Source organism: Heliangelus exortis, chromosome 25 (genome assembly GCF_036169615.1).
Source record: "Heliangelus exortis chromosome 25, bHelExo1.hap1, whole genome shotgun sequence".
Taxonomy (NCBI): Eukaryota; Metazoa; Chordata; class Aves; order Apodiformes; family Trochilidae; genus Heliangelus; species Heliangelus exortis.
The window spans coordinates 5273249-5301220 of NC_092446.1; the positions used below are offsets into that span (position 1 = coordinate 5273249).

The window sequence follows — 27972 nt, forward strand, 5'->3', positions numbered from 1 at the left end:
TGATGTATCTTTAAACTAAAGATCTCTTTGCTGGAGGGGTGTCAGCTGAAACAACTTTGGCTCCACAGCCCTGTGTCTAACTGAGGTCTGGTTTCGAGGTGCAGAGCATCCTCTTGATGTCTGCTCTTGAGAAGAAACTGAACTAATATTCATAAAGGTTATAGCACCGTGTTAGCCAACCCAGACTCCTGTTAACCAGAACCAAGAGCCGAGGGTGGGATGCAGGTCCCGCACTGCCCCGGGCCTGGCACACCCTGGGGTCTGCGCCTTGGGTGTTGCCAAAAAACAGCGAGAACCTCCGGGAGGCACCGGCTGGGAATCGACTCGTTAATAGCCCAGCTGTGACCGGAACGAGACTTTATTCATGCTCCTGAGTATTGTTGTTGGGTTTGGTTTTGGTTTTGTTTTATTAACAACCAGACTCCTTACACCTATAAGTCTGCCTGGCTTTGACGCTCACAGAAGCAGCGCCGGAGCCTCCTGCTCTGCCGGGCCCGGAAAGCGGCTGCCGGCCCCGGGAGCGGTGCTGGGGCTGCGGTGCGGGGCAGGCCGGGAGCTGTAGTCCGCCCGCCGGGAGCTGTAGTCAGGCCGCAGCCGCAGTGCGCGGGGGTGCGCGGGCCATGGCGGCCGCGGGGGCCCCGGCGGGCGGCTCGGGGCGCTCGAAAGTGGCGCCGAGCGTGGACTTCGACCACAGCTGCTCGGACAGCGTGGAGTATCTCACCCTCAACTTCGGGCCCTTCGAGACCGTGCACCGCTGGCGTCGCCTCCCGCCCTGCGACGAGTTCGTGGGGGCCCGGTGAGCGGGGGGCGGCGGGGACGGGGGGCGGGGGGTGCCGGGTGCCCCGCAGCTCCTGACCGCCGGTCTCTGCCGCCCGCAGGCGCAGCAAGCACACCGTGGTGGCCTACCGGGACGCCATCTACGTCTTTGGCGGGGACAACGGGTAAGGCCACGGCGGGCCCGTGGGGAGAGGGGCGGGAATGGGGGCGGCGAGCGGACCTGAGGGGTCGGGGTCTGAGGGAGCGGGGCTTCTCCTCGCCCGGCTCAGCCTCCTCTCTTCCCCCCCCGCAGGAAGACGATGCTGAACGACCTGCTGCGCTTCGACGTGAAGGACTGCTCCTGGTGCAGGTGGGTGCGCGGGGCTCTCCCGCTCGCTGTCTCCATCCTCACTCTTTCCTCAGCACCTTGGTCCCAGCTGTAAAAATCGGGGTCTCTACCGGAGCATCCACGGGGCAGCGTGGCCCCCCCGCTGCTGTCACCGCTGTCCCTCGGGTGTCCCCGCTTGGCTCCTGCGGGCCCGGGGCTGCAGGCAGGGACAGAGCCGCTGGTTCCTGCTGCTCCTGCATCCTCTTGAGAGCACTTCAGGGGTGTGCGGGGAGAGGGAGGGGCTGCTGCACCCCCAGGGCAGGACCGGTGCCACGGGGGGCTCACGGGTGTCTTTGCTTTGCTCCTTTGCTCCGGACTGTGTTGTCTCTCATGTGCATCTCTACCAAACAGCAACATCGAGTGTATAACTGTTTTTACATCCAGTGCCAAGTCTGTCACAAAATCTTAGTGTAATTAGGAAACCCTAACCCAGTGAAAATGCTCAGGAACAGGAGAATAGCTCTGAACAATTTCCTTATTTTCAGCCTGCACAATAGCTTTGAGTACCTGAAGCATGGCAAGGGGGTTGATTGCTGCTGTTCTGAATGTCGTGCAGGGCTTTTACCACGGGGACCCCACCAGCACCACGGTATCACCACTCGGCTGTGGTCTATGGGAGCAGCATGTTTGTGTTTGGTAAGAGAGCAGCAGATTACAGTTGTGTTGTTTTGAAAAAAGAACAAGATCTTTTTAGGAGGTGTCAAAAGATCTTAGCAGCAAATCCTGTACTTTTCATAGCTGACTGTGAATTCAACTTCAGCTTGGAAACACTTGTGCTGTTTTCTTTAAAGTAAAGAAAACTTGAAACTCGTCATTCTTTAGGAGTAGGAGTGGAGGAGAAGACTCCCACCTGCACTAGTCCACTAGCCAAGTATCTTCTCTTTGTGCATATAAACTTAAGTTTTTCTTCAATATAATGAGTAGAAGCCTGAAGGCTCTGTTGTGCTTGAGTCTAATGGAATTGTTGTTGTTCAGGTGGCTATACTGGAGACATTTATTCCAATTCCAACCTGAAGAATAAAAATGATCTCTTTGAATATAAGTTTGCAACTGGACAGTGGACAGAGTGGAAGACTGAAGGAAGGTAAGCAGGGGACTTGAGCATCACTCAGCAAACATTTAAAGTGGCACAGTTAGAATTGGTTGCAGTGCTAATTTAGGCTGTAGGAAGACTTCTACTTTCTTGATTAAAGTTTTATGAAAACTTTTGTTGTGGAGGAGGCTTTTTTGTAAGGTCTCCATTCCAGAATGTAGTATGTTGGAAATTTGACCAAAATCCATTTTTCACATTTTCTTTTTCTGTGCCAGAAGGGATTGCAGGAAAGGAAGTTTTTTCTTTTGAAGTGTTTCTTTTTCAAGGGTAGCATGAAGTTTGTTGATCCCTCATAGATTCAGTTTAGTTTTATTAGAAACCAATTTGAAGGTTATTTGTAGTTACATTGCATGTTCTTTTCTGATTGAAGTTGGACTTGCTTGGAGTGCTCTGAAACACACACACTTGCACATCCTCCTTACAACACCTCTGGAAGTGATTTAAGACTCATTTTCTTCCTCATTTTTCCAACTGCAGGTTGCCTGTTGCGAGGTCAGCACATGGTGCAACAGTGTACAGTGACAAGCTGTGGATCTTTGCAGGATATGATGGCAATGCAAGGTTCGTGGTGGGGTTGCTCTGTCCTTGGGTGCCTCTGTAAAATCCCAGTGCCTCACTTTTTACCTCTGTAGAGACATTTTCATGTACCAGAGTCTGGGTTTGCAGAACCCAAAGTGTTTTTTTGGTTTTTTGCAGTTCACTTCTTCACATGTTCAAATAAGTATGTGTTGAAAAACCTAAAAATCTGGTGATTTAGAATGGCTCTGATTGTATAATCTGACAGCTTCCTTGGCTGTAAAGACCCTAAATGATCTTTGAAATCTGTCAAATGAGCGTTTCTCTAAAGGTCCCTGCCACAGGCTTTCTGATGTTGCTGAAGACATCCTGTTTGTGCTTGGCTTTGCCCCAGCCCTGGTGCAGGACCTTGCATTTGTTGAACTTCATGAGGTTGTCATGGGCCCCCCTTTTCAGCCTGTCCAGGTCCCTCTGGGTGTCCTGTCTTCCCTATAAAGTGTCACCCACACCACACAGCTTGATGTTGTCAGTGAACTTACTGAAGGTGCATTCAATTCCACTGTCCATGTCTCCAGCAAAGATGTTAAACAGCACCAGCCCCAGTACCAACCCTTGAGTGATTCCACTCATCATGGGTCTCCAATTAGACATTGAGCTGTTGACTGCAACTCTTGGAGTGCAATTTTCCAGACAGTTCCTTGCCAACTGAGTGTTCCATCCATATCTTTCCAATGTAGAGACTGGGATGTTGTGCAGGACAGTGCCAAACCCTTTGCACAAGTCCAGGTAGATGATACCAGTTACTCTCCCTTTGTCCCACTGATGCTGTGACCCCATCATAAAAGGCCACCAGACTTTTCAGGCATGATTTGCCTTTGGTGAATCTGTGTTGATGCCACCAGCCACCTCCACATTTTCCATAGCAGTTTCCAGGAGGATCTGCTCCACAGTCTTGCCAGATACAGTATTATGTAGGTTGAAGTGATGTGAGATTTTGAATGGGAAAGGAGTGGAAATGAGTGGTACTGAGAAGTTAGGGGGAGTCTGGGTCCTTGTCCCAGACAGCAGCTCCTCACATGTGCTGTTAGCCTATCAGGAAAGAATCAATACTGTGCACATATTTTTATTTTTTTTTGTCTTGATGAACCTCAGAAATATTTTATGTTGATGCACAATATTTATGTCGTGAGAGCATACAGAGATTGTCAGAGACATCTGCCTCAGCTTGCTGGGTTGCCTCCTCTTCTGAGGAGAATCTACAGAAGAGTTGTCAGCTCCTGAAAGTCTCCAGGAGAACTGCTGCTGTTCACTGGGAAAACAGATGGGATCTTTTCTTTATTTTTGGAGAAAGATGCATGACTCTGGAATTGCTTTTTTCCATCTTAGGGAGTTCCCCAAGGACTGTGGGTAGCTGGAAGGAGAGATTGGGTGAGAGGAGCTGTCTGATTTATGTTAAATATGTCTAATCACATTAAAAACTGTCTTTTTGTGGAACATGAGCCTCCAGGCAGATTTAAACAAAAGCATCTGCAGTTACTGTGAATAACTTGTACTGGGAAAAGCACAGTCAGATACATTCAGTCATGTCTCAGGTTACCCATTTCATGCTCTTTTGTGTATTTGAGATAGGATTCAGCCACATAAATAATTACTGTGGTCAGTCTCAGGGGTTAGCAGGGATGAGTAGAAAAAGGTAGGGTAATGAGGGGTATTTCTGTAAAAATCCTGAAGATTAAATAGCTCAAATCCTTAAGCTCCAGGCAGAGTCACTGTAGCTGGTAACTGTAGCTGTCTACTTGTAACCAGAAGATTAAGCAAGCTGAGATGGTGGTATAAAGTTTAGGTAACAGACAAAAAGATTCTAGAAGTTTTTTTCTGCTAGCAAAACCAGGATATTCTTCCTGTGCAGAAGGAATGATGATAAAATAGGATTTCTGTCCTTTCAATTTCATTAGCTAAAAAATTACTGAAAATAAGCTGTTCTAAATGAAGCATCTTTTGTATTATAACACAGGTTAAATGATATGTGGACCATTGGCCTACAAGATAGAGAGCTAACATGCTGGGAAGAGGTAAGAAGGATTTGTTTTCATCCACCATTATTTAAAACTTCCTATGCTGGACTGCACTGCTCTCACTTCAGATGGATTTGCTGCATGGGTGAAAAGAAACAGTTCAAATTTGGTTTTATTTGTGTGTTTGGAAAACCAAGTGTATATGTAAGTGTGGATTTTTGCTCTGTGAGCTGGACCCAAACTGCCCCTGGTGGCTGTGCTATGGGGGCTGCATTTCCCACTTTAACCACTGTCCTGTTCTGGGAGCTTTGCTACCAAGATCAGGGTCCTAATCCTTCCAGTCTCAGGGGCTTTAGAAATGTGGCTTTTTTATCCCTGATAAAATCAGTCTGTGCAGATGAGTTAGCAGAGCATTAGTTGATTACCTGTAGCCAGATTTATGGGGACTTGGGTGTCTGCAGACACTGCTGCCATGTGGGCTGTCTGTCTGCATGGTGCTGCAGCACACCCAACACATGGACTTGTGCACTACAATAACTCATTTTAAAATTTGAACTTCATTATCTTTCAGATTGAACAAAGTGGTGAAATTCCTCCTTCATGCTGTAATTTTCCCGTGGCTGTTTGCAAAGACAAGATGTTTGTTTTCTCTGGCCAGAGTGGAGCAAAGATTACCAATAATCTCTTCCAGTTTGAATTCAAGGAAAAGATGTAAGTGTAGGCAGTTAAGTAGCACAAAATCCACATAATCCTTGACTGCTTGAGTTGAGAAATGCACATACTTAAGGGTATTGAGGAAGAGTACTTCAACGCATGGTGAGGAAGGGTAGGCAAGATAAAATATGGGCTGTTTTAATTAGATTCTGTTGTTTTCCATGTGCATCAGATTGGTCTTTTTCAGCAGGCAAATAGAAACTTCAGTAGATTCACTTTAAACAGTAACTATTAATCTTAGTGTATTCAGAATGGGATGTCAGGTATTACATTCCTAAATACTGTTATATGAATATCTGACTGAAACCAGACAGAGGGCCTGTGAAGTACCAGGTCACAGTGAAATCACTGGGAAAAGTAAAATGCATGTTATTTTTTAAACTTTGAGTATTCAGTTGGAGACATTTGCTCAGAATGCTGACTATTGCTCTGAAAATATGGCCCCTCTAATGGGATAAAAAAGCCAAATAGTGGCAATAAGGGGGCAGTGGTCTATTCTGACAGCTTAGGCTGCCTGGTTACTGGCTGAAGTGGAACCAGTGCTAAAACAACAGCTAATGGCCTCCAGATTGGGCTGAAATCCAGTGAGCATGATGAGTAAGTGATGCCTTATCCAAGTGGATATGGTATCAGACCTTTACTTTGAAGAGGTAGTGGTTAAAATGGGTGATCATAGGTCACCAATTCCTTTCCAGGTTGGGGTCTTTGAGCTGCTTGGGTTTACATAAATACATCTGGGTTATGGAACCAGATTGTCTGCATCACATTTTAGCACCAAGGAGCTGATGTAGATACCTGACAAATCTGCAGGATTGGTCACTGTCTGTTCTCACAGGAGTTCAGTAGCTGCTGTAGTAGAGCTCCTCTTCTTTATCTGAGAGTTAGAAAACTTCCTTTGCAGAAAAAGAATAGTAAAAAAGCACACTGTTTCATTTGACCTCTCAGTTGGACACGAATTCCTACTGAGCACTTGCTCCGAGGCTCTCCTCCCCCTCCCCAGAGGAGATATGGCCACACCATGGTTGCCTTTGACAGACACCTCTATGTGTTTGGGGGTGCAGCAGACAACACGCTGCCCAACGAGCTGCACTGCTACGACGTGGACTCCCAGACCTGGGAAGTTATCCAGCCCAGCCCAGACAGTGAGGTAAGATGTTCAGCTCTTGGTTTTCCCTTTTATGCTCAGTCTTCTTCTGATCCATTTTTGTGGTCGGGCTGCAGACTTGTTTGTGACAGGGATGATGAGTTTTAGCTCCTTCCTGCTAATGGTTAAGCAGCTGAAATACTGTGGGCAGCAGGCTTCAAAAATTAGTCATTGTTGACCTGTTTAAAATTTTGCTTAGTTGTTTAAAGAAATGCCATAAAACACTTGTAATTCCAGCCATGAGTCAATCATTATCTAACAAAGATTAGGAATGAATTCACTGTGAGGAGCAGTGGTTGGGTGGTTGGCTGCACGATGCTGTTGAAGCAGAACTGGAAAGTAGACAAAGTTATGATTGTTTCACTGTGCTGATGTCTGTGTGCATCGAGTCTGCTAAATGCTGTGATTATACAGAATAGAATTTCCCTTTTAGGTCAAGTGTACAGTGTTTGCCTATAAAGGCATAACTGGAAAATAACAATAGAGATCATAGCAAGGCTCAGAAATGGCTTTTTTGAATGTCTTTGCATTAATAAGATCTATAAATTAAAAAACATATGTTCTTTACGTGAGCATAAAAAAGAGAGTAGACACTGAGAGCCAAATAAACACCCAAAACGAGAAGATATAAAGAAAAAAAGATAATGAACCTTTCTTTTCAGGGCTGCTCACTACAGTGCAGTGACTGTGGGCTAAAATAGCCATATTTTTTCATAGCAAACCTATAAACACCATCTCTGGGATAACCTTGTGTTTCATGTTGAAGCACTGAGGGTTTGAATGGTTTCAGTAACACTTCAGTTCACATTTCAGTAGATGTGGTTTCAGTGGCCTCTCAAACCAGTAGGTTTCTGAAAGCCTAAACTAATGTGTGCATTTCCTGGATTTGGAATGGTTATGTTGGCTGTTTAGTTAAGTTTAATAGATTTTACCTTAAGCCAGGTTAAAATACTTCAACTGACTTTCTGGTAGGGTTTAGAGTGTGTTAGCTGATTTGTGGGGAAGAAATATTTGATGCTTGTGTGCTGTATAGAGAATTGCAGAGATTAAGGTTATAACTTAGAGTTGAATATTACATGAATTAGGATCAAATGCAAATTCACTCATTTTGCCAGAATTGGTATGACAGGTGCTCACATCCTTGTCTGTTGCATTATATTTTAGTTTGTTTGCAAAGACACAGAGCTCAGCATTTGATGAATAACAAAATACCATTTACAGACTGCTCTTAAATTGTATGTGGGCCTCATTTTGAATAATTGTTTGACCAGAGGATTTAATGGGAGCCTATTTTTTGCTTTAACAAAGCAGATTTATTTTTACATGAAATTAATAAAACTGCATCTCCAACTTTTTAAAGGTACAGTTGCCTTTGAGTATGTAGGTCCTGCTCTCTTCCTACCAATGTTGTCATTTACAGGACACATGGGTGGTGAGGGGTGACATGAGACTGAGGAATCTCAAAAGTTTTTACCCAGGGAAGGTGGCACAGTTTGGACTTCAGTTACAGTGGTAGAGAGTGAGTGCCAGGGGGATGGTAGAAGTAGATCTTGAGTATCCATATCAAATGTCAGGTGTTGTTGGTGCATGAGACATCTTGCATTGTCTGCATTTTGGGTAAACAGGTAAAGCAAAAACTGGAAAGAAGTCTGGTGATGAACCTGTTGTTGTTCTCTGCCCAAGTCTCTTCAGGTTGTTGCCAGTGCCTGGTTGTGGCCTGGAGGAGGGGAAAATGGCTTAGTAAGTAGAAGAGGGGAAACTGAAGTGGAACAGGCTGGTACTTCAAAAATAAACAAAAAATCCTGTTTTATGCTTTTAGGATGTTTTGTGAAAGGCACATTTGCAGTCCATTGTGCCTTGTACCTTCATCTTGATGCTGTAATATAGGTACATATATATTTTATAGAGCACACAGAGCTGTTCTCCACCCTTACTGTTAGATGATCTTCACAGCTAATTTCACAGGGGTTTCTAATTTTCTAAGGCAGTTGGAGGAATGTCACATAAATCCATGCCTGTCTGTGTTACACTGCCAAGCTTCCTGAGGTGCTGTGTTTCCTTTATTCAGAACTCTCAGGGGATTTAAAAAAGAATCCAAATACATTTTTTTTTTTACTCACTTCAAATTTTCCTATTGAACTCAAAATATCCTTGGCTTTCTGAGGAAGGTTGGAACAGAATAAAAAAACCAGCAGGCAGTAAGAGGGAAAATGCCTCATCTTGCACAGTTGCTTCCCAGCAGACAAACAGATGGATGGACAGACAGACCCATGTGTGAACACAGCTGTTTGTGGTACAGCCAAAGAGCTCAAGGTCTGGGAGGGACCCACATCTCTTTGTGGACACAGTCCTGCAGAATCAAAAGTGATGTTTGGAAACAGGCAGTGCCCCTTAGAGGACAAGATGATGCAGGAAGAAGTTCTCCTCCCTTGCAGTGTGTGGAGCAGTGAAACTGTGATTGCTCCTGGTGCCCAAGTGAGTTTCCATCAGCTCCCTGGTGGCTGCAGGATGGGTGAGCAATCTGTCCTGAAGTTACAGGATAAATCTCTAAAGCTTGGCTTGTGGAACATCTTAGTCTCACAATTAGGCTTTATAGAGTCAAAAGCAATAAACATTTCTGACTTTCAAAGCTCTTAATTTTTCTTTTAATAAGCAAAAAGGGAGGTTAATGTATTGGTAACCTCTGGCTTACTTTGAAGCACTGTTCTGGATTTCTTCAGATGACGTGGTTTGTGGGAAGCTAAGGAGGATTAAAAGGATTTACTCATCCTACTGTGGCTGAGTCTGCCACGGCCTCACTGTGCAGAGATCACTTACACCCGCTGAGGTATCTTCAGGCAAAAGAAACATGTTATTATGTGAACAAAACCCTGAATTCCTGCAGTGAGGCCCCTGACAAGATCTGCCTTCAGATGTGGGGAGTGTAGCTGTCAGGGTGTCATGTTCTCCTGGGAGAGAGAAAATCCAGCAGCTCACAAAGGGAAGACTGATACATCTTATGTTTATAAATCATATGTGTTGTTCAGGCTTGGATCCTTTTTAGAAAACAGTTTTTTAAATTTCAGGATCTTCATACCTATGACCTTTTCAAGTTTGTGCTCAGTAAGCTGAGGAGAGACATCCTGAAAATGTTAGTGTTTATAAAAACCTGGTTAGCAGAGTAACCAATAGTTATGGTTGTTGCACAGCTCCATTTCTGATGGTCACATCAGGGTCATGTCCCTTCTGAGGGGTTACATGCTTTTACAGAATTCCCCTGCAAAATGCAGCTGTATGTGGATGATAGACAGAATGTGGATGGCAGACAGGTTTTTTTGCAAAAAACCCTAAGAAAACTACATGACTAACTTGGTCAATCATTCACCTGCCATGACAGGCTCCAAACAAGACAGTGATGCTTCTTCTGGACTGATACTGAACATTTTGGATACGTGGGCATGGTATTTCAGAGCTTCAGCTGCAGGGGAGCTCCTGCTCCGTGTCCAGTCTCTCATGCCTCCCATCTATACTTTTACACACTATTGTTTTTAAATCTTGTAACCAGGTGTCCTATCCCGAAGTGGCTGAGAGAGTATCTGCCCCAGATGAAGCTCCCTCCTTGTCCTTGGAAGAACGTGGTTTAAAAAAATCTCGAGATGTGTTTGGTTTAGATTTCGGCATAACAGCAGTTAAACAACCACCTACAGCAGACTCAGAGGTAAATAAAGAAACCCTTGGAAGTGAAGAAAGCTTCAAAAATGCAAAAGAAGTTTACTCCAGGAGAGAGAAGTAAATTTCAGCCTTGTATATGCTTTTTCTCCTCCGCTCCTTTTTTTCTTTTTGAAATTTATCTTGAGCTGTTCCAGCTTAAACTGTAGTCTTAGAACCATTTAAAGCTGCACTCTATACATGCAAGTTCTAAATGGCATATAGAAAATTAATGTTGCCTCTGAGTGGATACTATTAATTTGGTTTAATATTACTTTTATATTGGTTCCACTTAATTTATTAAGGACTTCAAGTCAAGCTGAATGTATTCCTGGTGAGGTTAAAATTTAAATCAATTGGTTTATGTAAGAGTTTGCACAGGTTTAGCTGAGCTTATTTTAAAATATGTGGAATCAACCACAGAGATGATGCTCAGGGCTGTAATCTCAACTATTTGAATGATTGCTGGGTGCTCTGGCTCTGGCAGAAACAACACTAATGCACAGTTTTGTAAGTCAAATCAGGGCCCTGATGAGTGTTGCAGGACAAACTCAATTTGTGCTGTCTAGACAGGATACAGGGTGAGTTTTGAGCACAAGAGGTGTGTGTGGTGGGGGGGGGAGGGGGAAAAAATGAAATACTTGAATTTTGAAACTGGTGGTTTGAATGATGCCAGCAGTGTGGAAAGGTGTTCTGAAATGGGAAGCAAAGGTGACTGATGAGATCTGGTTTTGAAAGCAAAGATTGCAGCTTAGAAAAAACCTCAGATTGCAAATCTCATTAACCTTAAATAGAGAAAACACTTTAACAAATGAACCAGGGCAGTGGGCAAGGCACCAGAGAGGGGAGCCAGCCCTGATCATCAGAGGTGTCAGGAATGAATCTAAAATTCTTTTTGTCAGGCACTGCTAATGAAGTAAGGAGATCACACTGACTGAGGGATAAGGATCTAGAGCTGACAAATGCAGACTGGCTGCATCTTTGTGCTTTTTAGCATTCTGGTATGCACTGGAGGCAAGGAGCATGAGGGCCCTTTGGATTCCCATGTCACCATCTGGAGTTGCACCAGCAGAAGCCCTCACTGAAATTACAGTTCTTGGAAATCAAAAGTATAGTTTTGTACAGATTATCTCACCTGATAGACTCAAGATACTCTTGCCCAAGGCTGGTTTTAGGTAGCAGTTATTATTGTACCAGGAGGACTTTATCTGGTATGGCTTTCTCTTGAAGTGTGTACCTGGCTCTGCTGGGTCATGGCTCCATTTATCCCCATAATCCTGAGGCATCTCACTCAGGTGCATCAGGGAAGGATTCACCATCATCTGAAGAGAAGGGAAGGTGAGGGGGGAAGTGTCTGGTGCACAGCAGGGGTGGGAAGGTTTTTGGTCTCCTCTGGTGCAAGCAGCCCATCTGCACAGACAGTGAGGAGTGAGCAGCTCATGCTGAGATGCAGAGCTGGGTCCCTGCTGGAGATGGTGAGATAAAACCCAAAAGACTGGGGAGGTGAGGAGAAGGGATTGAGCTCCATGCAGAGGAGAATCCTATGAGGAGATACAGATCCTATGAGGAGAGGCTGAGGGAGCTGGGGGTGTTGAGGCTGGAGAAGAGGAGGCTCAGGGGAGACCTCATCGCTCTCTACAACTCCCTGAAAGGAGGTTGGAGCCAGGGGGGGGTTGGTCTCTTTTCCCAGGCAACTCTCAGTAAGACAAGAGGGCATGGTCTTAAATTGTGCCGGGGGAAGTTCAGATTGGATATTAGAAAGAATTTTTTCACGGAAAGGGTGATCAGACATTGGAACGGGCTGTCTGGGGAGGTGGTGGACTCTTCGTCCCTGGAGACATTTAAAAAGCGACTCGATATGGCACTCAGTGCCATGGTCTGGTGACTGTGGTGGTAGTTGTTCAAGGGTTGGACTCGATGATCTCTGAGGTCCCTTCCAACCCAGCCTATTCTATGATTCTATGATTCTATGATTCTATGATTCTATGATTCTATGATTCTATGATTCTATGAATCTGGAGCTTTGCCTTGGGGTGCCTGGGGAGCCAGTTGGGAGCTGATGGTTTCTGGCCATCCAACGAGGTATTATTGAGTATCAGTTCCTTACAAAATCTGCCTGGGTTGAGTGCATTCAGCAGCTGGATTTGGCAGCTTGGAAGGTCTCAAAAATACTGTCAGGTCAGGGCAAGCTTTTGGCATCTGGCAGAGGTGGGTAAAGAGCATGCAGCCCAATGTCTCTACAGCTGCTCATGCTCCTGAGCTTTTTCCTTTGAATGTTTTCTTCCTAAGGACTGAGCTTCCCTGGTTTGTAACGGGCCAAGGTTTTTCTCTGGCCAAAGCCTTGGTGCTGGCAGGGCAGAGGATTGTTCTGGGAGCTGGCATTGGGATCTCCCCACTCAGCAGTGTCACCACGTGAGGATTTCTTGATTCTGCTCTTCCCATTCAGCCTGAAACAAACAAACTGGAACTTGCAGCTGCACAGTGTTTTGATGACCTGGATATGACTTTCTGTTTTCTGGGCTATCCTTTCATATCTTAAATTTCTGTACATGTATTTATACACTTGGGTGGCTTGATTGCTAAGTTACAAGCAAGTGGCAAAGCTCTGGTTCCTTGGCCACTCTGCTCCCAACCATTACAAGTTAAAAGTCATCACAACATTTCTCACAGACTGAGTTAAATGTGATGTGAGTAGCAAGTATGGTGTTACTTGGTTAAATATTCAGATGATTCATGTTTCCTTTCTAGCACCAAATGTGAAAACGCTGTAATTTTTTGATTGAAAAAAATGTGGTTGTAAAATACGTCTGCTTTATAAAAGCAACTCCAGAGAATATTAAGAATTATTTCAATTAAAAAGAAAGGTAAAGTTTTTGTTTTGTTTTAAAAGGGCAGGGAAATTGACCTGAATAAGTATAAATCAAGTGGCCTGCATTTGGTCTCTGGCTGAGTAGCTGTTTTTTGGGGTTTTTTTAGTACTTGGTTGGAAATTCAGTTGTAAGAAAGATGTTAAAATAGAGGTAAAATCAGCCCATCTAGTTGTGTGGAAATAGGGCTTGGCAAGCAAACTCTGTATTTTGGGGTGAGGTTGGAGGTCTACTTGATAAAGGTGTATTTTTAAGCTACTACTATACATTTGAATTTTTTCAATCAATACATATTATTTAATTAATGAGATTACTACTAGGAACAAATAGAGGCCATATAAAATAGATTGTATTTGACAGAAATCTTACCTGCTTTTGGAGAGGCATTGAATGCCAGCAAGAATGTACTGATAGATCAATATTATTTCATAATCTTCCCATCACAATATTTATTAAAGTTTCTTTGACAAAGTGTCCTTGACTTATGCCAGAGACAGAAGGTGTCTTGTTTGTCCAGGGAAATGCAGATGACTTGTTAACCTGGCACAGGCAAATGTGCATTTTAAGGTGGCAAAATCTGATTTTCACATCTGATTTAAAACCCAAGCAGGTCCTAGTTACTGCATGGGTGATTGTATCCTTAAAAGCTGTAGTTTGGAGAAAATAAAATGTCATGGAAAGTCTGGTGAGTAAGAGGCTAAATGAGACCGTTGTGTGAGGCTGTGGTGAGAGAGATAATTCAGTGGTAATGAAAAATGCCAGTCAGCATGGTTTCATGGAAAATATGTCTCTCCAGATAAACATAATCTTGTTTCGTGTCTGAGTTTACTTGAGAGTTGTCTATAAATATGTACAAGAAGAGAAGATTTCTTATACTAGAGGGATTTTGTTTTGTAGGCAAAGATTTAATGAGATTTGATGCCTGGAAGAAAAAACAAGACTGAAAACTACTAAAAAACAAAATAAATGAAGTTACTGTCACAATTGTAGATTTCTGTGGGATGCCCCAATGAGATGTGCTAATTTGATGCCTTTTGTGCCAACCTGGAAGCAGTGGCTCCCAGTGATGGGGTCTGGCCCATGCAGGAGGGTCGTGGTGGCTTTGACTTCCAGTGACTCCTTCCCTCTTCAAAAATTGTCTGAATCTGCAGTTCCAGGGGTACTGTGTGTTGTGATCCTTCAGTCCTATAAGTAGCTGGGGCACTGAGCAGTGTGGGGTGGCTTCATTTTCTGTGTGTCTGGCATTACAGAGGATGGAGACTTTTGACTCTGTGGTGCCAGCTCTGTGAGCAGCTCCAACTCTGAGCCCCTGTGCAGAACCTGGCATTGCTGTGGGACCCAGTACCCAGTCCCAGCAAGCTGGGGGGAGGCAGGCAGTGACAAGCCTGGAGTTCCACATCCTCCTGGGGTAGATCACAATTTTCCTTTCAAGTTTCTGACAATATTCAGAATAAGCTCTGAGTTTTCATAGTGCTCACCTTTGCAGCATCTGCTTATTTCTAGAAATGTGGTTTTTATTTTTCTGTTAAACTTGGCATTGAGTCTGAGTTTGGTAAGTGATCTCTGGTGACCCTCATGGTGTGTTTGTACCATTCTGATTAGAAGGTGCAATGAATTAGGTGTTTTTAAGTGTGACTAGAAAAAATGTTCCAGGTACACTAGGAAAAGATCCTGAAATACAAGAAATGTCACTCTTAAGATGGAAGCTTTCTTTTTCACTTCTCACTGTTGATCTGTTGCAGGCTCTTTAGATGTTTTTATTTATTCCCTCACCTATTTTGTTCTTTTCTTTCCCCAGTTACCCAGTGGGAGACTCTTCCATGCTGCAGCTGTTATCTCGGATGCTATGTACATCTTTGGTGGTACAGTGGACAATAACATTAGAAGTGGAGAAATGTACAGGTTCCAGGTGATTGTGTATCTTTAAAATATTTTGAGATGTGTTATCTAGATGGACATTTTTGTAAGACCAAGCTCTCCAGTGCTTTCTGATGTCCTAACAGAGATCATTACCACTTACTTTGACAAATTACTGAAAAGTGTGTCAACCAGGATTTGCCAGGATGTTCCTCCTTACCCACTGGTAGGGTTAAGGTTCCTGGGTCAGAGCATTTTGTACTGAAGTTTTATCTTCATGCAGCACTCCCACCATCCCCCCAGTAACTGTACAAATTTCAAGACAAGTCCAGTCCTCCTACACTCTAGTTTATTTTTATTGTGTGGGACTTTCCAAGAAGTCCTGAGAGCAGGTGAGACTCCAAGCCACCAAATCCAGAAACCCACAAGCTGTGATATGCCACAGTTCTCCATGTTACCCTGTGTTACCTTTCATTGCCCTCACCACAGAGGAAGCCCTTGTGTGCATTTGGTTTGCTTGTTATTTTGTACTTTCTATGCTACACTGAGCCTTTTGAAATGAATTCTGTCTTCTGTGGGGTTTTGTTTTTTTAGTTTTCGTGTTACCCTAAATGCACTCTGCACGAAGATTATGGAAGGCTGTGGGAAAACAGGCAGTTCAGTGACTTGGAGTTTGTTTTGGGAGAGGTGAGTAGAATTTCTTGAAGAGGTGCCAGAGGGGTTGTCACTGTGTGTGCAGCATGTTTGCTGGGAAAAAGCAAATTGTGCCATTATTGTGCCAGAAAGCCTGGGAATGAAGATTTAAGAGCAGGGCCACTGGTGAAAACTGTGTCTGTGTTTTAGTAAGTTACACTGCTCCAGATAAATTCAAAATAAATTTGAAGAATCTTAAACTGAGAAGATCTGTAGATCACTGAGATGTAACCCAAATTTATCAGAGCACATGATAGATACCTGCAGTATGAAAATGATGCTCAGGAGTTCTGTGCTCTGAGGTCCCAGCTTTCTCCTGGAAAGAGCAGGCCAGTGGTTTGCAGATCCCTGTATCATTTCAGGAGCCATTTTTAATTGCAGAAATGAAATAGAATGAGAAAAGGCATCACAGGGGAATGATTGTCTAGTGATGAAAGCAGTTACAAAATTTTAAAATAAACATTTTTTGAAGAAAAACAGGAAGAATTTGAACTTAGCTGCTTTAAGTTATAAAATGTGTTGCAGAGTTCAGATAACTGATCCTCAGCAACAGGTGATGTAGATTATGAGGAACAATAGCAAACAAACATGCTGTTGCTTTGAAAACCAAAAATCAGATGGAACAATAAACAGCAAAGTCTGACACTGAACCCATGCAACAGCTTCCACTCTGTGGAGAATCTTTGCAAATGGAGTTTGCCTTTAGGGAACAGGGGCGTGGGATCTCATCTGTATGTCAGAGCAGATGCATGGTTGCCTTTGAGTCTAACTTAAACTAAATATATAATAACCTGGAGTTTAGCCCAGGCTTCTGCCATCTGCCACAACCATGTGATTTAGGAATAAAAGTTTAATGTGTGTTATTCCTTTGCCTTTGACAGAAGGAAGAACGAGTTCGAGGGCACACAGCAATTGTTACAGCTCGCTGCAAGTGGCTGAAAAAGAAAATCATACAGGCAAGGGAGAGGCTGAAACAGGTGAGTATTTTAATCTTGTGGTGAGGTACTGCTTGTTCTGCCCCATTTTGGAAGTAAGGTTGTTAGGAAAAAGAGAGTACCTGCTGAGACAGATGTAGAGCAGAGGCCAGAGCACTCACCATCTGATGCTAAGGTGCAGAGCACTTATCTTCTAAGGCAGGTAAAATAAAGTGGTTAATTAATACTCACAAAGGCTCCCTGATGTGTACCAGGCGAGGGGAGGAGGCTACATGGAGGAGCCAAATATTTGGTGGTTTGGTTCTTGAGAGCTCTCATAGCTGTTGAAGTTCTAACCTTGTAGAATATCCCAGGGGATGTGTGTCCATCCCTCTGGGGAGGGTGAGAGCTGCTCTGCATCAGGGATGGCCTGCAGGATGAGACAGATTGGAAGGAAGGCAGTGTTAAGGTTCTGAGGTTGACTCTGTTCCCTTAGTGTTTTCTGACTTTTTTCCAGAGTTCAGGGTCTGGTACCTCTGGTTCACTGTCTATTAATTTTAAGAACTTAACAGCTTTTTAGCAGCAAATGTTTTATTGCTCTTGAGGACATGGTAGCAAACAACCTGTAGTAAGACATGGATCTCCTTGCCCCACAAGTGATTGCTTTGCCCCCCTGTGGCTCTGCTTTTTCACTGGAAAAGGATGTTAAAGTGAACCCTGAAAGTTCCAGGATGGCTTAAAAGCTCCTATATTCAATATGAAAATGTTTCAGGCTTAAAATACTTTTTTGCAGTGCTTTGAGCTCTGACTTTGCAGGGCAGGGTTCTGTGGAACTTGTTCCTACATCTTCCTTCTCCAAGGAGAGATGCTGTTCCAGCTTGAGGGCAGAAACTGAGCTCAGTGCAGTTTATTCCTCCCTTTTCTGAGGTCATGCTTCAGCCAGGAGCTCACATTTGTTCTGATCCCTGTTTGTCACAGGACATGGAACTGTAAGTCTAAGACATTTGAATTCCTTCTTATCTTGAAGCTAATGAGGTCTTGCAGAACGTGCAGTAAACCAGAAACATTTTCTGCTGTTTTGGTAGCAAGGTGTGTGAGCTGACACAGCCTTGTTAGCATGTCTGGGTGTTTTTCTGTCTCAGAAATCGAAGCAAGATATTGAAGATGAGGGACATGCAGGATGTCAGAAGGATGGGATTGGTGGGAATGTCAAACTGTGCCGCCTGCAGCCGCTGCTGGAGGTGCCCATCCGAGAGGCTGAGGCACAGCCCTTCGAGGTGCTCATGCAGTTCCTGTACACTGATAAAATAAAATACCCTCGCAAAGGTAGGAGGGCAGGATCAAAAAAAAAAAACAAACCTGGCAGCTGGGGAGCAAACGTTTATTTTGATACAGAGCAGGATGGAGCAGGTGATCAGTCCTGCTCCAAGTGCTTAATTGCTTACCTGAGAGAAAAACAAAGCAGATTTCTATCAAAGCAGACCAACAGTGTTTGATTTTTTCCTAATTCTTTTCAAACATCAAGGAAAAGCAGGTTCTTGATCTGTCCAAAAGGTGTCACAAAAACACCCCAAACAAACAGACAAGCAAAATTTCATGGTATTTTGAACGTGGCAGCATCCTGGAAGGACTTTGTATCCTGGGCTGGCTTATTTCATTTTTGGGGATTATTTTTGATCTGTTGCAAACTGATCCCACACAGAGAGGTAGAGCAATCCAGCATTTATCATCTTTTCAAAATGCCTGTCCAAAGAAATGCCTTATAACAGGAAAAACCCATTGGATGGGATCCCCTCCCTGCAGGCTGGGAGGTAGCCAGGGATCTCTCAGCTCTGTTTCAGGGGTGATGTCTGCCAGGAGCCAGGGTGGGTGCCCAGGGGAGCTGCAGCCTCTTGGCATGGTCCTGCAAGGTGAGGGATGTCTGTCCCAGTCTCAGTGCAGGATTTATCCCTTCTATAAAAGGTAATTCTCAGGAAAATACTAGTTTGTATGCAGCTAGCTGAAGGCTTTCCCTGCCTGTTTCAGAGCAGGCCTAATTAATGGAGAGGAAAGAGCCTTTTCCTTGGTGTCTGATGGTCTCAACCAGTTCACACATCCTCAGGGTGCTCACTGTGGGACAGGATCAGACCAGGGAAGGGATTATCATACCAGACTCTCCCCTTTGTTACACACTTCCCAAGCATCCTGCTTCCCTTCTCTCCTTCTCCCCAGCCCATCAAACAATCTCCCCTCTCTGCTGCAGTGGCCACGTCTCTGGCTGCTCCTCTCAGGTCAGGGGGCAGCACCTTGGGGATCCATCCAGAGGCTGAGCTAATGGGATTGGGCATGCTCATCAAATGGGATTTTCCTGATTAGACAGGGAAGGCACATGAGATGCAAGAAGGATTTTCTCTATCAAAAAGTAGTTACAGCAGATGGTCAGGGATCTCCTGTGAGGAAAGCAAAGGCTGTGAAGGATTATTCCATGAGTTGGTGTCCCAGTAGCCCCATTGCAGGGGCCCACGAGGGTCCCCACTGTCCCTCTCTTAATTCAACTCTGCTGCAGATCTGTGCACACACAAACCTTGGTAAGGGTCTCTCAAAATCAGGGAGCTCATTGCTAAAACTGCATAAAACCCAGGGACTTCAGCAGAGCTGTTAGCAGCTGGGCACTGGGGAAAAATCAGGCTCTAAGCTTTGGAGCTTGTCAGTGTTTCTAGAGACTTTACTTTCTGTGGAGGGTTTTTTTAAAAAATTGTGATCCAGATTGTCACAAAAATCGTCATCCAAAAAATCTTTTGGGGTGGTTCTTTCATACCTCAATTTTAATAACTCTTTTTTTAGTATCAATTCAGATTTTGCCTATTGTGCTATTCCGAATGCTTAAGTTGATGCAAAAAAATCCTTTTGAGAAAGGTTCCTCTTTTTGTTCTGTGAGCTCTCCAGCATATTTTTCTCTTGCAATTTCAGGCCACGTGCAGGATGTGTTACTTATTATGGATGTGTACAAACTAGCCTTAAATTTCAAGCTCTCTCGGCTTGAGCAGCTCTGCCTTCAATACATTGAAGCCTCTGTAGATCTGCAGAATGTGCTCATTGTATGTGAAAATGCTAACAAGCTTCAGCTGGATCAGCTAAAGGTAATCACATTTCCAACACAAAGTAACTGATAAGAAATTATTGTCAAAAATCACTGTAATTAATGCTGTGTAGAAACTGCAGCTTTTGCACATTTGGTTCTTTCCTATAATACAGTTGCTTGAGTTATGTTAGAGTGGATTGTCCTGCAGTTGCTCACAAATATTATGTAGGGTTTTTTCAGTAATTGTTGCATATTTCTGTGTCTCTGCCCTGTAGGATGTCAAGGGCAGAGTGACTTTGGCTCTTCCTCAGTTCACTCTCACTGCAGCAGGATGGAACCAGTGCATTTTCTGGTCCTGCTGTTTTATAGAAGGTTCTTTCACCTGGTCTGATGAAAAACTAAATTCTGTTCTCATGCCTTTGGTCTGAAAAGCACTCTACTGAAAACCAGAATGTATCTAGGAGTCTTTGTCTCTACCTAGTGGGCTGGGGAGTTTTAGGCATTTGGTGAAATTCATGACAGAGTCAATGCATCCCCCCAGCCCATGGTTTGCTGTGATGGCTCCAGCCAACAGGGGACAGAATTCTGATTGAAGGTGCAGGGAAGAACCTTTTCCATCCAGGTCTTCAGAGTCCCTGCAGGACTGTGCACTATGCAGTGCCCTTCTCAGCAGCCTGGCTACCTCAGCTGGTTGTGTGGCTGATGGCTGGAAGCAGAGTGAGGCTGGAGGGACCAGGACTCACCAGGTACTGGTACTCATGGGCTGGCTGTGAGCAAAGGAAAAGGCATCCAGGAGGACAGCAGTGGGGTCAGCACCATGTAGGTGACTGCTGGCACAGGGCCATGGTGCCCTTTGCTGCCCAGAAGCTCAAGTGTCTCAGGAGGTGGATCTGGTACCAATAATCTGGGATCATCCTGATGGCAGCCAGTCTCAGCTCCATGAGGTGTTCAGTGTCTCCTGAGATTCCTGGGAGACAATGAATCTTTTCCTTGTTATTATTTCTTAGCCAGGTTTTCCTAGATGTTTAGAATTGTCTGGAATTTCCTGTTTAAGTAGAAGCCTAAATGGTTACTTAGTAAGGGGGTCATTGACAGTTCCAGCTGCAGGAGGGGCTGTAAGAAGAGCCTGGCTGTTTGTTTACATGTGTAGCATGGTGACATTTATGTGATGCTTCATACAGTAAACCATAATTTTTTAACTAAATTGTGGTTTTTTTTAAGGAACATTGCCTCAACTTTGTGGTCAAGGAATCCCATTTTAATCAAGTAATAATGATGAAGGAGTTTGAACATCTTTCTTCATCTCTCATAGTGGAGATTGTACGGAGAAAGCAGCAACCTCCTGTTCGAACACATTCTGATCAGCCCCTTGACATTGGTAACTTCTCTGCTTCATGGAATAATCAGTTGTGCTGGTTTGCATTGCTAATGGTTTGATTTGCTTAGGAAGCAGCCTAGGAAGCAGAGCACTGCAGGCCACTGCTTCTCCAGTTGGTGTTACTGTGCTTAGACTGTTTCCCAAACTAAGGCAGGGCTTGCTGGTTCTTATCCCACTGAGTTTTGATCAGAGCAAAATCCACATCAAAATACATGAAAGGGCACTCTAAATATAATCAGGTTCTTTCAATAAAATATCCTGACTCTGTGGAATACTACACAAAAGGAAGTGGGGGTTGGCAAGAAAGATGGAGAAGCCAGTCCTGGAAGGTCAAGTAGAATCCTATGGCTGGCATTTGTCCCAGGGAGAAGCAAGGTGCACTGTTTGGCAAGATGGCACAGCCAGCTTCTGTGTCCAGAGCAGGAATAGTGCAGGAGACCCAAACATCAAAAAGCTGAAGGATGAACTTTGTAGGAGGAGTCTGGATCATATTTGAATGTGCAGTTTCTCAGTTACTGTGAATTTCCAAAGGTTAATTAAAATTCTGCATAAAAGAAGCCCTTCTTGACAGTGTGGGACAGCCTTTGTATTAAAAGACAACATTTTATATTCCTTGTGTTTGGAAATAATGAAAAGGGCAGAAAAAATCAGACTTATCTACAGTGAACACCTTTAGTTGTGGCCACTTCTGGTGTTTGCTGCCAGCAGTTTGAAAGCAGAGCTGCCAGGGTTGTTTCTGGAATGAGCAGTAATGGATTGCAGTGGAGAAGGATGAAGTTCATTTTGCTCCAAGGTTATAAGGAAGGGCCTGCCTCAGATTCAGCCCAAGGGTCCCAAAAGAAGTGGCTGGAGCTGTTGCTCAGCCATGTTAATACATGGATAGTTTGATAGCACCTGATCACCTGGAACTATCTTGTCTTTACCTATTTCACTCTGTTAAACCTTCAGGCACATCTTTAATTCAGGACATGAAGGCTTACCTGGAAGGAGCTGGGACTGAGTTCTGTGATATCATCCTTCTCTTAGATGGCCACCCACGACCAGCCCACAAAGCAATCCTGGCAGCTCGCTCCAGGTGAGTCCATGCTCTCTAAAATAAATGTGTAAAATCCAGTGCCGTGCAGCTGGGGGCAGCTTGGGGCTTGTAGAAGGCAGGGAGGAACTTTTTGTATCCACACTGAGTGCAAGATGCAGCTTTGCTCAATGAGTTTAATCAGCCTTTAAGCAACAGTTATTAAATATGTTTTTCAATTTGATACCCAGCAGGGAAAGATAGGAGGAAATTAAAAGTGTAGAGATTCTCCAGAGGATGTGTCAGAAGCTGCACTGCAGGACAAAGAAGCTGTAAAATCACAGGAAAGGAGAAAGGGTGTAAAACATAAAAGATGGTTTAAGTGAAGTGGAAAGCATCAGATACCCACTGAGGTCAGCAAGAGTCTTCTGATGGTGAACATCCACGTTGGATCATGGGAAACCCGAATCTCTTTCTCACTTGTTCATATTTAAGACTGAGTATAAATCAGTAGAACAAAAAATGGTGCATAACAGGGACTGGATTGTTCCCATATTTTGTTGCAGCAGCAGCTAGTTGACCCTTCTGAAGGTGGGGACTCTGTGGGTGAAGTGGGTTTATCCTTTGCTTGTGTGTTCTGCATACCTGCACCTTTGTGTTCACCAGACATTAAGTCTGGTAAAATTTCTATTTCAAATACTGTTACAATTTTTTTTCAGTTGCAGTAATAATATTCAGTATTAGTTACTGTGGTATTTTACCAGAAGCATTTTACAGCTCTTAAAACAACCCTACATGATTGGCAGCCTGTAGATACCAAGGAAATTCATAATGCTCTAAGCTCTTTACTGGGTCTTATGTAAATTAGACGAAAATCAAAGCACCATGTGTCCTAATTTTCAAGAAATAGAGGCAGATTTCAGGTAGTGCTGATGGAAATTAGGAGGATTATATTTGGAGTTCTCTCACAGGCAGACACATACATGCAAAAGGAACTTAGCAGTATTTTTGCCCAGATTGTCACCTGAACTTACTTCTTTGGAAGCTGCAGTGCACAATAGCAGCCTCTGAACAATACTGGGTTAAACCATCTGTCTGCAGAATGTGTTACATCAGTTTTATTTCTTTTTCCAGTTACTTTGAAGCCATGTTCCGTTCCTTCATGCCAGAAGATGGGCAAGTGAATATTTCTATTGGTGAAATGGTTCCCAGCAAGCAAGCATTTGAATCTATGCTCAGATACATTTATTATGGAGAAGTAAACATGCCTCCTGAAGATTCCCTGTATCCTTAAATCCCAAGTCATTGAAGTATCTGTCCAAAGTGCATGCACAGCAGCTTACCTTCCTTCTGCTCTAGACTGCCAAAACTGAGGGGTTTATTTGTTAGGACTGCATTAAGAGACACCACACTGTACCTCCTGTCACTGATTTGTATTTGCAATCAGTGCTGTTACCTTTTCTTTAAGGTTTATTTTTTCCTTAATGAGATTGACAGCTACCTCTTTGCTGCACCTTACTATTATGGCTTCTCCAACAACAGACTGCAAGCCTATTGCAAGCAGAATCTAGAAATGAATGTCACAGTGGAGAATGTCCTCCAGGTAATTGTCCCCAAGCAGCTTTATTTAGGCTCTTGACTTAGGGACAGGAAAGCCAGTGCCAGGTTCACTGAGTCACTTCCAAACTGACATCCCCTGGGACTGGGGGAGCCCTTCTGAGGTCAGTGGCCCTGGGTGCCTGACAGAGAGTAGATACTTGTACCAGGGCAAACAGTGATGTGCCAGTGACTTTAGCCTTTTTCTATCAGTAATGCTGACAGGATGAAGTTTAAGCTAGCAAAATATATTCTGTGCTAAGAAAGCCTCCAAAGCCATCTACTGGGTAGGCAGAAAGAACTCCTGCAACTCAGGCAAGATCAGTTCCAGCCTTTGCTGGTGCACTGGGGCACTTCACTGGCTCTGAAACAGATCTGCAGTTTCCCACTGATTATCTCCTGAGAACTCCACGCATTTTAAATCCAAGGCTTATTTTTGAATAGGTTGGAAAAGATTCAGGTTTGTAATGAAAAAAAATTGAGATGTTTCCCTAGCTGAGAGGAGTCTGAATCAGAACAGTGTTTGTGACATCTGAGCCATGCAGAAGGTAAAATAAATTGTTGCTTTTACTCTAGATTTTAGAGGCAGCTGACAAGACCCAGGCCCTGGACATGAAGAGGCACTGTCTGCACATCATTGTTCACCAGTTCACCAAGGTTGGTTGCATCTTTTCTGGGGCTTTTGAGAGCTGCTGTACTTTGCCACTGCGTTGGTTAAAGACACATTAATGTGGGAATCATTTCATTTTCTCTCATGTCAGACAGCTGAGAGCTGGCTGTGTATCACTGACACTCACAAGTCTGCTACCATACTTGACATACTTGTCAAGACCTTCCAAAACAGAGGTTTCACAGACTTGCTTCCATTTCCACTTGTTCCTGCTGTTAGTTTTGTGCCATGCCATTGTTAGATTCTCATGTGTACAGCAAGATAAATTTTTTATGTATTGAGGGCATAAATCTCTCTGTCACTAGTGGTGATGGGTGTGCTGTCTGTATTTCTCCTCAAGTATTCTCTGTCATAGGCTTTACACTGTCATGTGCTCAAAAGGCAGATTACTGTGTCCTGCCTGGGCTTTCTGCACTTCCCATGTTTTGGTACATGGGATGATGTGTTGGTGGTAGGAAAGGTCAAGAGCCTGAGGTGCTGATACTCCTGTCCTCACTTGAGAGAAGGGGTTGTTATTTAGTTGCTCCTGTGAGATACAATCCCTCCATGAGAGTTTCACATCTTCTCACCAGTTTGTTGCACAACTATTAGTATTGATGAAATCAGAAGATAAAGCACAGGAACTGGGATTTCTGGATGCTACATGCTTACTGCTAATAATTGCCTAGTTAGTATTCCAGTAGCTCTGTATCTTCTGTATATTTAATCTCATAATCCTCCTGCTGCTGCCTGTGGGAAGCACTGCTCAGTCCAGTTTGTGTCTAGAGATGAGACAGAGGGAGGTATTAAGGCTCTTTGTTAAATTCCTAAGTTGCCCAAGCATGATGCATTTTACCTCCAGAAATAACTGAAAATTCATGAAATGCTTTGAGTGAAGCCAGCACCTGGGGATCACTCTCAGTGGAGAGTCCCCAGCAGGAGGTTACAACCCCTGCCTTCAGTTTTGCATTTTCTCCTGGTCTGCTGAATCCTGCCCAGTGGCTCAGCTTCAGCAGGGGGTGGAGAATGGTCCCAAGGTGGGTTACAGGGTAGCCTGGTGGCTGGATGTCTCCTGGGGTTTGGGGTCCATGTGTTAGAGCTGCTGAGAGCTGAAATCTCGTGGTTTCAACTTCCCAGTCGAGGCCACAGAAGACAAACAGGTTGGTACAATTCTCACCAGAAGGTGCTGGGGGAAATGAACATTGCAGCAAGGGAGCTTTCAACCAAGGGGCGTTACTCAGTTTTCTTCCACTAACCAGAATATGTGGAAATGTTTTAAATGTAGACTGTTGACTGTTAGAACAGTTTTCATCAAAAAGTGGCTGGAAGACTGTCAAGCGGATGTGCCCAAAGAAATTGTAATTATGCAATGTTTTTCTTTGGCCTGAGAGGCTTCAGTGTGTGATTTTTGGCCTGGTGCTGGGTGGCTCTGTGTGGCTGGGCACGAATCCTTGCTGCTCTGCTCCCTGGCAGGCTGCAGGCTCCGAGGGGGGTTTGTTCTGGCTCCACACCTGGGGGGTTGTGGAGCTCAGGCCCTGGGCATCTCCGGTTCTTCCAGCTGGATGGACACTGCCCTCCCTTTGGGCTGGGCAGGAATTTTCCTCACAGTCCTTACATGAATCGAAGTGCTGTTCTCAGAGGTTTGCTAGTTTGGGCAATGTCTTTTTAGGCTCTTGTGTGTCAGTATTGTGCAAAAGCCCTAATAAAAGTGCTGTTGTGAAGTGGTTGTGCTGCCACGCTGCTCTGTTCTCTGCAGTGCCTGCCCTGTGCCTGGGCAGGACTCACACCCATATGAGGGGTCCCTTTCCTTCCCACCCCTCACTGAGACCCTTCTTTTGGGGATTCTACTTCAAGCAGATGTCCTGAGCTCTTTCTGAAAATATACTCAAACATTTCCTTCCTGGGTTTTAAGAGATGCTTGGGACATCTTTAGTCTTATCACAGTTGAACTTCATAGATGGAGGTGATGAGTTTTAGGAGGTCAGTGAGTGCAGGCTGGGCAGGACAGAGGCTGCCTTCAGGGCTGGGTGTCTGTGTCAGTAACTCCAGAGAGAGGGAGTAGTGACTGTGAGGTTGTGGAGAAGGAAGGAATGCGTAGAGATCCAGCTGAGCTTCTGAACCGTCCAAGAGCACAAAGGTTCTTGTAGATTCTCCTGTATCTGCCCTGGTGAAGGTTTTTGTTGGCTACTGCTTCAGTGACCTGTGCTGACTGTGGGGAGACAAGCCAGCAAAACCAGCACAGACCCTGAGCATGTCCTCTCCTCAGGAGTGAAGAGATCTGGTCCTCAGTCACGTACTCAGTAGAGACACAGAGACACAAAATTCAGGGCTGTGCTGGTGCCCAACTTTGTTTTTAGGAGAGTGCTGAGTTGGCATCCATGAGCAGCAGAGTTGTTACCAGTAAGTAAACTGGTTTCTCAGGGTTGGCATTTCTGCTGTCTTCCCCTCCCACCCCCTGTGTGCAGCAGTCTGAAATCGGGTTGTAAGTGCAGGAATTTGTGACTGGAGCCCCCGTGGGCCTTCATGTGCAGCCCATGGCTGTCATTTCATGCTGTGTGTGCCCAGCCTTTGCCTTGCCTGACCTGCATTTTTCATGGGGGGTGGCAGGGGTAAAATGGTGATGATTTGAGTCAGCTATGATTTGGGGAGGGTTTTAATTTCTTCCTGGGTTTTTTTGTTTGTTTGGTTTGGTTTGGTTTTTTTGTTTCGTTTTGGTTTATTTTTCTGTTCTGTTTTTCTTTTCCTTGAAGGTTTCCAAGTTGCCAAATCTCCGCTCCCTGAGTCAGCTGCTCCTCCTTGACATCATTGAGTCCTTAGCTAACCACATATCTGACAAGCAGTGTGCAGAGCTGGGCTCAGACATATGACATGCTTTGGTAATTGAACTTTCCTTTTTGTTCCTCAAAAAAACCTACCATTTTATGGCTGAGTCTTTTGTTTACCATTCCATGCTGAGCTGTTCAGAGCCTACACACCAGAGCAGGCAGCCCAGAGGGGTGTGCACAGCTGACTTGCTCTCCTGTGGATTGCCTTGGTTTGTACCTTTGTGGAGAAGGGTTAGGTCTGTGTTACACAAAGGTAAAATTGAAAGGTTACATGAATTAATTTATTCCACGTGGTCTGGGGAGTAACTCAGTTCAGAATCGAGCCTATTATTACTTTTATACTGTAACATAAAGCAGTAATGACTAAGAGAGTAATTAATAGTTTGAAACAAAAAATATAAACAATACTATTTCAAGAACTTAGCTGACACAGCCAAGGACTGCAAGGGGAAGTCAGAACAAAACTGGAAGCAGAGAGGGTGGTGTTTGCAGTGAGGCAAACACCACTGGACCAGAATGTAGTGACTTTTTAGAAGCTCCATGGTGTGGATTAAAAGATAAACCCTTTTGTGACTGCCTCCCTTGGTGGGCTGTGGGAAGCTCAGACCCATGCTTTGCAGCAGGTCAGACCAGAAGATTACAGCAGTCCTTTCTGACCACCAAATCCATTAATCCTGTCTTGCTAAGCCTTTCTGAAGCAATTTATTAATAAAGAGTTAACATCTTCTTCTGGCATTTCATGATTGACTTGACTTTCATTTTGGAAAAAAAACCAAGCAAAACCAGCTCCAAGCTTGATGAAGGTCA

At 44.3% G+C, this 27972-nt stretch overlaps 1 protein-coding gene across 2 annotated transcripts; it reads left to right on the top strand.

Moving 5' to 3' along the window:
* Positions 1-577: 577 nt before the first annotated feature.
* Positions 578-27893, top strand: LZTR1 (leucine zipper like post translational regulator 1). 2 transcript variants are annotated; one of them, XM_071768810.1, is made up of 21 exons: positions 578-796; positions 879-941; positions 1070-1126; positions 1701-1780; positions 2120-2228; positions 2715-2798; positions 4768-4825; positions 5340-5479; positions 6428-6629; positions 10171-10323; positions 14979-15089; positions 15632-15724; positions 16612-16707; positions 17787-17970; positions 19594-19763; positions 20927-21083; positions 22032-22158; positions 23230-23379; positions 23593-23698; positions 24268-24348; positions 27091-27893. In XM_071768810.1, exons 1-21 carry the CDS (start codon positions 621-623, stop codon positions 27205-27207), a joined length of 2514 nt encoding a protein of 837 aa, XP_071624911.1. In that variant the 5' UTR covers positions 578-620; the 3' UTR covers positions 27208-27893. The 2 variants fall into 2 exon arrangements, with proteins under 2 accessions (XP_071624911.1, XP_071624912.1); XM_071768811.1 differs by lacking the exon at positions 10171-10323 and having other exon boundaries at positions 579-796.
* The last annotated feature ends 79 nt before the right edge of the window (positions 27894-27972 follow it).

Excerpts from the sequence above, each read along its gene's own strand:
- LZTR1 (XM_071768810.1), top strand. The coding sequence starts at position 621 with ATGGCGGCCGCGGGGGCCCCGGCGGGCGGCTCGGGGCGCTCGAAAGTG. Across the intron at positions 10,324-14,978 it reads CACCTACAGCAGACTCAGAG|TTACCCAGTGGGAGACTCTT; the intron begins GTAAATAAAGAA and ends TTCTTTCCCCAG. Across the intron at positions 16,708-17,786 it reads CAAGGGAGAGGCTGAAACAG|AAATCGAAGCAAGATATTGA; the intron begins GTGAGTATTTTA and ends TTTCTGTCTCAG.